The sequence below is a fragment of the Phyllobates terribilis genome, unplaced genomic scaffold, assembly GCF_046119375.1.
Source record: "Phyllobates terribilis strain yellow unplaced genomic scaffold, ASM4611937v1 Scaffold_7__3_contigs__length_470593459, whole genome shotgun sequence".
Lineage (NCBI taxonomy): Eukaryota > Metazoa > Chordata > Amphibia > Anura > Dendrobatidae > Phyllobates > Phyllobates terribilis.
In genome coordinates, this window is record NW_027362767.1 from 226159913 (window position 1) to 226172673 (window position 12761).

Sequence of the window (12761 nt, forward strand, 5' to 3'; positions counted from 1 at the left end):
GGATATAATTATGACTGAGGCACGCTCGGATGGATGGGGAGCACATCTGAGAGATGGTGTTCGACCAGACTCCTCCTTGGACTAGGCAGAGTATTCTTCAAATAAAGTTGTTGGCACTAAAAATGTGGTGATAAAGCTACTTTGCCTCCTGCAATAATGTCATGTTTGCATCATGTTGGACAACATAACTACAGTTGCCTACATCAACCATCAAGGGAGCACAAGATCTCGCCCACTGATGTTGGTGACAGACTAAATCCTTCTGTTTGCAGAACAACATCAGTTAACACTCAGCTTTACACACACAAAAGGGGACGGAAAACTAAGAAGCAGACATCCTGAGTCTAAACACATTTGAGACAAGGAGAATGGGACCGAAGTCTGGCGGTATTCCAGCAGATTGTGGATCATGGTGGGGCAGCCAAAGATAGACCTGTTGGCAAACAGGTAAAACGGGAAAACAAAAAAACTTCTGCTCTCGGAATCCAAGAGAGAAACCCTATGCAGTGGATGCGCTTCGGATTCCCTGGGACTTCCACCTGGCCTACACCATCACCCCCATTAATGTTGAGGAATGTCCGAGAGGAGCAAGCAAGAATCATTCTGATTGCTCCATTCTGGCCCAAGAGATAGTGGTTTGCTTGGATAAGGATGATGTCTGAATCAGATCCATGGGTCATCCTAGATGTTCTGGATCTCCTCAGTCCGGGTCCAGTTTTCCATCCCAAGAGGTCGGGCCTGCATTTGACGGCCTGGAGTTTTGAAAGGTCCTTGTTGATCCAAAAAGGCTTCTCCCAAACTTCACTGGTTCTCTGCTTTAAGGCAGAGTATGACTGACTAGAATTAGAATTTCTCCAGAAGGATATGGAAATGGGATTGGCTACCAGCACTCTTAAGGTGCTGGTGTTGGCCCTAGGGGTCTTATATAATTATAATTTGGCGGCAGATAGGTGGATAATTAGATTCCTCAAGGCATGTGACAGATCCAGAGCGATACCTGCCCCAAGAATGCCTCCCCTTGAGCCTATAAAAGAATGAATGGTCTGGACACTCTTTTTAAAAACTGATTTTGGTGGCTCGGACTTGAGCCCGCAGAATCGGCGACATACATGTGCGATTAGTTAACCACCTGTTTACACAGGTCACTGAAGATAGGCTGGGTCTGGTCTTTAAAATAATTTGGTTTCCCAAGAGTGGCCTCCAAATTCCATAGAAGCCAAGAAATCGTTCTCCCCTTCTTCTTCTTTTTTTTTTTTTTTTAGTACTCCTAAGAATTCAGAGGAGCAGAAACTTCACACCCTAGATGTTAGACAGGTCTTGGCAGAAGATTTAGCTGTAACAAAGCAATGGAGGAAAAATTAAGCTTTGAGGCCCTTACTAACTCCTTGGAAGGACATGAACAAAGTAACGTGGGGTACCATAGCTAGATTGCTCAGGGATGCCATTAGCTTATCCTTCTCTTCCAGTAATGTCCGTTGCAGAGAACTTGAAGGCTCATTCCACCAGGGCTGTGGCAACCTCCTGGACTAAGAAGGCGCAAGTGTCTTTTGACAGGATATGTAAGGCAGGGACACAGTCCTCTCCTTCTACCTTCTATAAACATTACAGACTTTATCTGTCTTACTCTGCTGATCTATCCTTTAGGAGAAAGGTGTTACAAGTAGTGATGAGCGAGCGTGCTCGGTGCTTGCCCGAGCATCTTGACGCGCCCCCAGGGCTGTGGGGTACTCGGCAGCTGGGCCTATGGATGCTGGTGGGGGATATGTCACAGTGGCTGGCCCGGTCCGTGGCCCAGGGCGGTCAACCAAAAAGGGGGTTGTAATTTGGATGGGAAAAATAAAATAAATAGTTCGTGACGCCACCTGTGGTACCTGTTAAGGTTTACCAGCGCTGTTGCAGACCTCCAGGGGGTGATGGGATGGCAGCTGGGGTGTTTCTGCTCCCCACAGGCAGAGCGGGCCCCCGGGGCAGTGTGGAGTTTGATGGGTGGTGATGCTGGGACTTGTAGTGCAGGCGGAGTGATAGCGCAGCTGAAATAATGGACGGAGGCAGTGCGGTGCAGTCATCCGAGTCTTTACTCAGTTCTCATGTACGTTCCACTGATGCACTGCGTGGGTGCCAGCCTCCCACGTCGCGCTGCGTTCACCAGACCGGGGTTTCAGCTCTTCCTCAGGTAGGTTAAAAGCACCTAACAGAACCCCGCTTTCTGATGTTCCTCTCTAGGAAACACATTGCGTCTTGCCCTTCCAGCTGGCTTGGAGCAGTGTAGTGTTGAATGTCGGTGTTCGGGTTCCGGGCAGCACTCCCTCCTTACCTGAGAGAAGGAGATGCCACACCTCTGGGTGAGGTGCAGTACCTCTGTGGCAACTGAATCCTCAGGGGCGCCACAATCTCACTGCTCAAGATGCTCAGCGCTCACCGAGTATTTCCGGGGTTGCTCGGCGGGAGCTCGAGTCCCATCCCTGCATGTTTGGCTCTCTAAAGAGCGCCAATCAGCATGCAGGGATTGCCTGCCACTCATTGTAATGCCGCAGCCATGGTGGTTGTGGCATTACAGTGATTGGCTGGCTGCACAGCGTCATCAGGTCTAAATCAGACCTGGCGCCGCTGTGCTCGTCAGTCACTCCGGAATCAGACAGTGTAGGGAGAGGTGCTTCTGCGTCAGGGAGAGATTTGCTTGTGTATTAGGTAGTGTAGGGAGAAAAACCGTACATTACACATAACCATCTCAACAGAGAGTCCTTTTGAGGACTAACTAATCCATCTACAGAGATATCAGGCAGGCAGGGTATATAGCAGACTGCAGTGCATATAGCACAAGAGGCTCCATTCCAATTTTGCCTTCTGCTGCTCTTAGATATTTCTATACAAAGGCCCAGGTCTCAGGGGCCAGGAATACTTTTCTTTGGATCTTAATCTTCGTTATTTGCTTAAAAAGCAATCCAGAGAACACCTTTTTTTTCTGCGCCATTTGCTTGTTGACACTGCAGAATACAGCCAGGTCCTTTCCATATTACAGCGCTAGAAATCCAGCTATTTAAAACTGTGTTTTCTCCGTCACACGGATCACATATAAGTTCGCTCCAAACTCAGTCATTTGTAGTGAGTGTGGAAGATACTGTCCTCCATTTAAAATGGGCAAGGCACGTGGCAAGGGACGGAGAACTGGACGTGATGGTAATGGTGCATGCAGAAGCCGAGGACAAGGCCGTGGGCAAGCTGAAATTGTGCCACAACAAACACCCACATCTTCTCGCCTGACCTTCCTGTCCCAATTCCTAGGGGACTGCAGCACACCACCATTTAACCCAGAGCAGTGTCAAAAGGTTGTTGGTTGGATAGCGGATAATGCTTCCAGTCACTTAGCCACCACCACCACCCTGTCTTCCACATGGTCAAATCTCAGTAGCCGTGAGTCTGGACCGCATATTCCTCACCCTGATCCTCCTTCCTCCCACCATGCCGAGTGCCCAGAGACAACTGATCCCACACTTGGACACTCTGAAGAGCTGTTCACTTTAACATTTATAGATTCGGGCCTCTAGCCCGGTCCACTTGAAGCGGGGCAAGAGGAGATCGCGTGTAACGATGCCCAAATATTTGAACAGCCACGGTCACACGAAGGCGACTGTAGGAAAGTGTCTCAAGAGGTGGACGATGATGACACAATTGCCAAAAAGTCAGGAGGAGGACCAGGGTGCGGAAGTGGAAGACTAGGTGGTGGATGATATAGTAACTGACCCAACCTGGCAGGAGGACATGCAGAGCGAGGACAGCGGCACACAGGGGGTGGGAGGCAGAGCACTCCAACAGGCAGGAAGAAGCAGTGTGGTGGCTGCAGACAGAAGGCAGGCAACTGTTCCCCGTAACACCAACACGAAGGAAGTTGCCAGTACAACTGTTAGGTCTTCCCGAGTCTGGTTGTTTCTTAAAGACTCTGCTGATAACCCCAAAAAGGCCATTTGCACCACCTGCCAGGCCAGCATCAGCAGGGGTGGCAAAACGACCAGCCTGACCATCACCAGCATGATCAGGCACATGGCAGCAAAGCACCCGACTTTGTGGGCCGAACCCCAGGGTCCAGGAACAGTGTCTGCAGGTGGCACCATTGCTTCTTCCGCTGTTGTGCATGCAAGCCAATCCCCTGTCCATGGTGCATGCGAAGATGCCTCCTGCCCTGCACCTGTCTTTGCACACTCTCAAGTAGCAGCATCAGGAAGCACATCCATGTCCTTGTCCCAGCGCAGCGTTCAGTTGTCCATACCCCAGTCCTTGGAACGCAAGCGCAAAAATATGCAGCCAGCGCCCCACAGGCCACACTACTAAATTCACACATTTCACAACTGCTTGCGCTCGAAATGTTGCTTTTTGGGCTCGTGGAGATGGAAGCATTCTGCAACCTGATGGCGGCGGCCGTCCCTCGGTACTTGGTCCCCAGCTGCCACTATTTCTCCCAGTGTGCCGTCCCTGCATTACACAAGCACGTGTCCCAAAACATTAGCCGTGCCCTCAACAACGCAGTTACTGGAAAAGTCCACCTAACCACAGACACGTGCTTGTGGGCAGGGACGGTACATCTCGCTGACAGCACACTGGGTTAACATAGTGGAAGCCAGGACCCAGTTGGACCTTGGGATGGAACACGTCCTCCCTTGCGCCAAGGATTGCGGGCCCTAGGTCAATCAGGGTTGCCCGCACGGTCTACAGCTCCTGCACCTCATCCTCCTCAGCCTCCATCTCCGAAATGACCACATCAGTCACAAGCTTGAAGCAATGCTGCACTGCCTCGGCCAAGCGGCAACAGGCTGTGCTGAAGCTAATATGCTTAAGTGACAAACCGCACAATGCTGAGGAGTTGTGGACAGCTCTGAAAGAGCAGGCAGATCTGTAGCTCACATCGCTGAACCTACAGAAAGGCATGGTCGTGTGTGACAATGGCCGGACCCTGGTGGCGGTTCTGAGGCGAGGCGAGCTCATACACGTACCATGCCTGGCCCATGTGCTTAACCTCGTGGTTCAGCGGTTTCTCAAATCCTACCCGGAGCTGCCGGATCTGCTTGTTAAAGTAAGCCGCCTGTGTGCCCATTTTAGAAAGTCAGCTACAGATTCGGCCGCCCTGGCAGTGTTTCAGCAGCATTTGCAGCTTCCAGCTCAGACTGGTGTGTGATGTCCCCACATGTTGGAACTCTACACAGCAGATGTTGGGAAGGATTTGAGAGCAGAAGAGGGCCGTTGTGGAGTACCAGCATCAAAAAGGCCGTCGGTATTCAGTTCAGACTCCACACATAAGACCTCAGGAGTGGACATGGATGTCAGACATCTGTACCATTCTCCAAAACTTTGAGGACTCCACCAAGATGGTGAAAGGCGATGACTCCATAATTAGCGTCACCATCCCGCTTCTGTCTTCTGAAACTCTCTCTGCTCACAATCAAAGAGGATGCATTGCAGGTGGAGCACGATGAGATGGAGCAAGGAACCATACAGGGTGATTACACACCGAAGCCTCCTCTCATCCAAATGTGGATTGGGTGACAATGAGGAAGAGGTGGAGGAGGAAGGACAGGAGCTAGTTTCATGCACTATAGACGGTACTACCTGCTTTCATACCGTCTGTTCAGAGCGGATGGCCAGAGGATGGAGGAGGAGGAGGAGAGCATAGTCTGTCATACTCCTTGGTGAGGACACAAGTGTTACCTGTTAGCAGTCTGGCATGCATGGCTGAGTTTGTTACGGTGCCTTTCCCATGACCCTCGCGTTCTCAAAATTTTGGGTGACAGTCATTACTGGTTGGTGACACTTCTAGACCCACACTACAAGGAGAACTTTATATCTCTTATTCCTGAGGCGGACAGGTCTACAAAAATGGGGCTGTACCAGAAGGCCCTTGTTGCGGAACTATTAAAAAAATTCCCATCTGAAAACGCTGGCGGCAAAGGGCACACTTAGTTTGACAATTGAAGTTGTGTCTTTCTCGCCTGTACAACTTCAATCCAGCAGAGGCAGAGGAACACTGTCAAAGTTCTGGGAGAGTTTTCTCAGACCTTCCCATCGCACAGGCCCTGAGGCGCGGGGTACTCTCACAAGGAGTGCAAAGTTTGGGAAGATGCTGAGGGAGTACCTTGCCGACCGTACCAACGTCCTCAGTAATTACTCTGTGCCTTATAATTATTGAGTATCCAAGCTGGATATGTGGAATGAACTGGCTCTCTATGCCTTGGAGGTCCTGGCCTGCCCTGCCGCCAGCATTTTATCAAAGCAGGTTTTTAGTGCCGCTGGTGGAATTATAGCCGATAGGCGCATCCGCATGTCAACTGAAAATTCTGACTGGCTGACTCTTATAAAAATGAACAAGGGCTGGATTGGGCCAGTCTTCTCAACACCACCGAATGATAGCAGCGTAACAAACTCAAATCCAGTATCTTTTCTTGGGAGGTGTATTCCCATGCACCTTTTCACACCCACACATGGGTATACGCTTCCTGATTTTGGCCATTTGCTCTTGTCCTCCTCCTTCTCATCCTCCACCACCATATCACCAAGGTGACCGTGGTCTGTGATGCAACACCCACCTAATTTTTTTTTAAAGGGTGTTTATGATGCCCGTAAAAAAAATTTTTTATACAGTATGTTCATGTATACCCCCCCAGGGGTAAGTGTTTGTCAGCCCATACTCCTAATGCATGGGCATTACAAGTATAGGAGGCCCGCTCCTTTCTAATGGGAACATTTTTTATGAGGCCCTCCTCCACGTCTCTTCCAAGGGGCATTGAAGTGCCTCCAAATTTTTGGCAGCCCTTGCATTCCCTGCATAGGCCAACACTATGGGGAAACTCTCTCCTTTCTAATGGGAATTTTTCATTACTGTGGCCCTGCTCTGGGGTTTTTCCTAAATTTGGTCAGCCGTTGTACTCACTGCATACCCTATAACTGTATAGCAGACTCTCTCCTTTCTCATGGGAACATACTCGTTACTGTGGCCCTGCTCTGTGTGTCTTTCAGAGTCCCTCCATCATCAATGAAACAGGATGTGTCTGTGTCACACACCACATTGCCAGATAAGGTTGTAAAATGTTAAAATGAAATTTCCTGGTGAATGCATTTGCCTTAAACGTTAAAAAAAACAACAAAAAAAAACAGGATCTTTCTTTAGTATAAAGAGTCAATGTAATCATTGTTCAGCTCATGCACCTCGTCCTCCATCTCCGAAATGACCACATCAGTCACAATCTGACAGCACTGCATCACTGCCTTGGCCAAGCGGCAACAGGCTGTGCTGTAGAAAACATGCTTAATGCTTAGGTGACAAACCACCCAGCGCTGCAGAGTTGTTGAAAGCTGTAACACAGCAGCTTGATCTGTGGCTCTCACCGCTGAACATACAGCCAGGCATAGTCGTGTGTGACAATGGGTGGAACCTGGTGACGGAGAAATGACAGCTGGGGTATATACGGTTTCCCTCTATGCCAGTCCTTTCACCGAGCTGAAGAAAATGGCTGTGGTGAAATACAACTCCCACTGAGAAGCGGTTTCAGATTGAAAAACATTGAGCCCACCAGAGGATTGGATTCTGAGGGCTCACCTTTCTCCCCCGCTCAAGAGCCCCATAGCAGCTGCAAAGTTAGCGCCATCATGAACTCTCCTGATGTAGAAGCCAGGGCACACCAGAGCATTCTCTGGTGGGACCGTCCAACCCTGCCGAGAAGCAGCCCTGGCTAAGAAAAGTGTGTGGGAAGGTTCCCGGACACTCTATGGCTGCTTTTTTACTGAGGTGGAAACCCACGCAAACACAGGGAGAACATACGAAATCCTTGCAGATGTTGTCCTTGCTGAGATTTGAACCCAGGATCCCTGCGCTGTAAGGCTTCAGTGCTGACCACTGATCCAATGTGCTGCTAGTCACCCTCTGATATCGAACAGGCTGGAGAAACTTGCACCTACTGCCACTTCAGCTCCTTTGTGAGAAACTAATGTATTTGGGCAGCCACTTAGTCTACCAAATAAAATTCCTGAGAAGGAAATTTGGGAAGGCTTCGCTACTGGTACTGGGGGCAGTGCGAATACCATAGTGTCGTACCATAGTTTACTGGAAATATTCCAGGCTGGTAGGAGGCAAGCAGATTCCCACAGAAAAGTGCCAGCAGTAATGTTCAGGGACCCGCGCTTGTAGAAGGCGGAGACAACACCGGGAGAAATAGTGGCGGCTGGGGACCGAGTATGGACACGAAGCATGAGGTTGTGAAAAGCTTCCGTCTCCATGAGCCTAAAAGGCCACATTTCAAGTGAAAGCAGTTTTAGGACATCCTGGGAGAAATCACAGCTGGAGTAGATATGGGTTTCCCAAGTCCTTTCACCAAGCTAAAGAATATGACTGTGGTGAAATACAACTCAGCAAAAAAAGCTGTGGACTGGCTCCGTACGGTCCCTGGCCACATTCACTTGACCACGTGTTTGTGGGTAGGTGGTCCTTCCCAGTAAGTTCATTGGGGAGGGCACGGGTAATGTTGCCACCGCCGGCATGAGGTTATGAAAAGCTTCCGCCTCCATGAGCCTAAAAGGCCACATTTCAAGTGCAAACAGCTGTCAAAAATTTGGCAGTATAGTATTGCAGCCTGTGGGTGGGTGGGTGGCTGGCTGCATACTTGCGCTTGCATTCCAAGGAATGGGGTAGGGACAACTGAACCCTGCACTGGGACAAGGACGTGGATGGTGATTGTTGCAAGTCTGCAATGACAGGTGCATGGCGGGAGGCATCTTCGCATGCGCCAAGGATCACTTATGATGGGCACACTTTTAGGCAGTGACCTGGGAGTCAGATGCTTCCAGGGGTCTTCCCCATGCTGTTCCCATGTCTTTTCAGCAGTATATGCATGTGTCTGTTGTGTGACACACCACATGGCCAGATAAGGTTGTAAAATGTTAAAATGACATTTCCTGGTGAATGAATTTGTCTCGGTTGAAAGCAATTCAAAAGTGCAAAAAACGCATTAAAAACACTACGTGTGAACATAGGCCAAGGTGTGGAGGAGTATTTTTGTTTTTGTTTATTTTGCCTTGTATACAAGTCATTACCCTGGAAAGGATGTTCCTTAATTTCCCAGGAAAATCCATTTTGGTTTCATTTTTGTATGTTTTATTGTGAGTCCATAAAAGTGGCGTAATACTCTGACCACGTTGTTGACAGCAGCGATCTGGGAGTCAGATGCTTCCAGGGGTCTTCCCCATGCTGTCCCCATGTAATTTGAGCACTGTTCCCATCGATTTGGGCAATTTTTAGGCCCTCTCCAGACCGCTGGGGGGAGCTGTCTGAAAAATGCTCGAGTTTCCCATAGACTTGCACTGGGCTCGTTGCTTGGGTCGAGCACCCGAGTATTCCAATTTGCTCGACCCGAGCATCGAGCACCCGAGCATTAGTGCTCGCTCATCACTAGTTACAAGCTGTGATCCCTCCCTAAGGTGTTTGTTCTATAGAAATCTCTCAGGTGGTGCTTTCATGGGAGAAGGGGGAAAAAATCTTAGTTACTTACCGGTATTGGTATTTTAGAGCCCATGACAGCACCCATATATTCCCTCCCTTTTATCACTGGTTGGTGTATGGTTTTATTAATAACTATCACCAATTAAACCTTTGTCTGGAGGCCCTCTCATGCTTTGAAAACCAACTTATTTTGAGGAGAGTTACTGCACTTTTATTCACTTGGTTTCATGTTCTTGATGGGCTAATACCCTCTCTCAGGTGGTGCTGTCATGGGCTCTGTAAAATTCTGTTACCGGTAAGTAACGAAAAATTTTTTTTTTTATTCTAAAATTGCATGAAAAACCTTGCCCTGTATAGGGTGTTTGTTTAGTAGTTATGCAGAGCTTCATTTCAGTAATTGGGGTGGCTTATTTTTTGGCCAATTTCTCGTAATGAATTTTACTTTCCAGGATTGAAAATGAGATTGAAGATGCAAGGCTGCAGGCCCAGACAGAAATGATGCAAGAACTGCAAGTGGCAAAGGCGCTGGCTCAGTTGGAACTGATTGAGCAGAAAAAGCTTTATGAAGGTCACATCAAACAACTAGAGAAACAGCTGGTTTGTGAATCCAAAAATACTTAAAGATAAGTGGGTTCTTCAAACATGACCGTATAAGTGTAGCGTAGGGCGATAGCCGCGGCAAAGTTACTTGTCTTTTTAAGCCCCAGCGTGCCTCATTAAACTGTGGATCCTGGCTGGGTGTGTGGACTTGTGCTATGAGGCCCTTACGCCTGTGCAGCTGCAGATAGCCGGTGGTGTGGGCTGGCCAGGACTATGGTTTCCACAGTTCAATAAAGGAGACCGTTGTTCAAAAATAGTCTTTATTGAACGATAACTTGGCAAAGGATAAATACAAGGGATAACGGGCACAATGTCTTATGGTTGTTTCATCTACGGCATAGCATTTCTCACACTGTAGTTCTACTCCAGGGCTTTGCAGACAGTTTCATTCTACGTCACCACAACCCAGCCCAAACACCGCAGTCCTGATCAACAAGTCGCTCTACTCACTCAGCGGTTCAGTGTCCTATTTCTTCCACTACTGGCACCCTGAATTTACTGCTAGTGACCCCCACTAATCCCACAAACTCAGTCCCGTTACCTTCAGTGTTGCAAGCTTGGGGGTTCTTGACTCTGCGTCCTATCCGTGGACCCTTCTCCGCAAGGCCACAATGACTAGTTAGTCACTTTTCCTCAGGATCTCACTATCCCTGGCATGAAGTCTCTTCTTCCTATGGATCACCCCTTTGGCAGCACTACTCACTCATCACTTCTCTCCCTATACGAAGCAGTCACTTGCCCAAACACTAACCCCACCCCCTATGGGCTAGTTACAAACATTAACTATCTTACCATAATGTAACTACCTAAACTACGGTCAACTATCTATCCCTATTCTACCTATCTTATACAATATGCCTTACATCACATCCTACACTGTACATTACTTATAATACTACTACACACTGTACATAACCACGTCACAATATATACAAAGACCCTAGACCTAATACACATTACAAATAGAGATTGGTGTCAGGAACGCAACAGCACAGTCCACCATCCTTGCATAAGATCACCATACACACTAGGCGATCATTGGCATATACGGAAAATAGGCAGCTGTCTGTACTTATGGCCAACTTCCTCACCAGCTCACATCTTGTGTAGGAAAGAAAAGAGAAAAAAAACAAACACCCAAATACTGAATTATCAGCTGTCTGCTGGCTGATCTTTTGGTAATTACAAATTTACGGTAGTTGTCTGGGGGGGAAATCCAACCAAAATGTAAGTGATTATCTGTTCTACATAGTTCTCTTGTGCAAAGGAGTATAAATTAAAGCCAGTCAATTGACAAGAATAATTGCAATAATTTGATATTTATTTATTTTTTGCCTTGACATTGTAAAACTCCCTTCAAACTCCTACCAACTCAATTTATTAGTTGTGGGCAATGGGGTTACTCAGTCGGTCTTGGTAGTCACTCTATGGCAGTATAAAGTGCCCAGCAATCACTAAAGATGGTCTTATGACTTTACAGGAAGAAGAACAGACTCGAAGAAACCAAAAGGAGAAGACTTCCAGCTATAGGAGTCAACTTCCACCATTATGCTCCTCCAGCCAGGTAATATTTCTCTTGGGTGGCATAATTTCAATCTTTCAAATTAGTTTGTTTTTTAGAATTTTTTTTTTTTCCCTTCCAGTTCAGTGATATGGGCGTCAAGTCGAGCAAATTCATACAGGTCTTGGAGCTAGAGAAAGAGAGTCTGACTAAGCAAATGGAAAAAATGCAGTGCAGAGTGAAAAAAAGTATATCAGCTGAAAGTAGGTGGCAGCCGCTATTGTGTTTTTCCAACTATTTTTTTCTGGAACATGAATAGGTCCTGGCAACGGCTTATGGAGACTGTTTTGATGCACATAATGCTTCCTTGACTTGTGAAGAAATATCTAGGCCATTGTAATAGATTTAACTTTAAAGGGTTGAGATTAAACCATTGTCAAATACTTTTTTTATTTTTTTATTTATTTATTTTTTTATAAGGGTAAGTGCAAAAGACGTCTTTTAAACTCTGGCAATCCCACCGAAATTTTAATGCAGAAGATACTTTATGAAAAACATGTAATTTTTTTGAGGGTTGTTTTTCTGAGAATTTTTCAGATTGATTTGTATGCCAAAGGCTTTTTGGAGGAGTTTCCCATATTTTTTGTGAATTCTTTTTTTTCTTCTTCTCTCTTTTTTTCTTCTCTTTTTTTCTTCTTCTCTTTTTTTTCTTCTTCTCTTCTCTTTTTTTTTCCTCTTCTCTTTTTTTTTCTTCTTCTCTTTTTTTTCTTCTTCTCTTTTTTTTCTTCTTCTCTTTTTTTCTTCTTCTCTTTTTTTCTTCTTCTCTTTTTTTCTTCTTCTCTTTTTTTTATTTTTTCTTTTCTTCGTTCAGGACAGGAACAGTGGACCGCTCTGCAACTTTCCATCACTCTACAAGAAGCAAACACGATCAGCAAAAGTTTGAATAAACAGACCATATTCTCCAGGTAACATCTCCATTGTTAAAAAACAAGTTTTTTAAAAAAAAAAAAAAAAACAATTAAGGGGATGATGTCTTTAGACTTGACGTCTGGGGCTTGGGTTGGAGTTATACTCATAAATTTTTTTTTAATATTTAATTTTATTCTATTAAAAAATTTATGTATGTATTTATTCCATTCCTTTGGCGAAGTGCTAAAAAATATATCTGTTTATAGCTATTTG

General features: G+C 46.6%; 1 protein-coding gene across 1 annotated transcript in view; it reads left to right on the forward strand.

Annotated features, from left to right (window-relative positions):
* The window catches only part of LOC141155469 (kinesin-like protein KIF14), a 96064-nt gene that overhangs the window by 46951 nt on the left and 36352 nt on the right, over window positions 1-12761 (forward strand). Inside the window, exons 16-19 of the mRNA XM_073642335.1 lie at window positions 9928-10075; window positions 11559-11642; window positions 11722-11842; window positions 12451-12544. Coding sequence (XP_073498436.1) covers window positions 9928-10075; window positions 11559-11642; window positions 11722-11842; window positions 12451-12544 — 447 coding nt within the window. The remainder of the gene's footprint in view (window positions 1-9927; window positions 10076-11558; window positions 11643-11721; window positions 11843-12450; window positions 12545-12761) is intronic.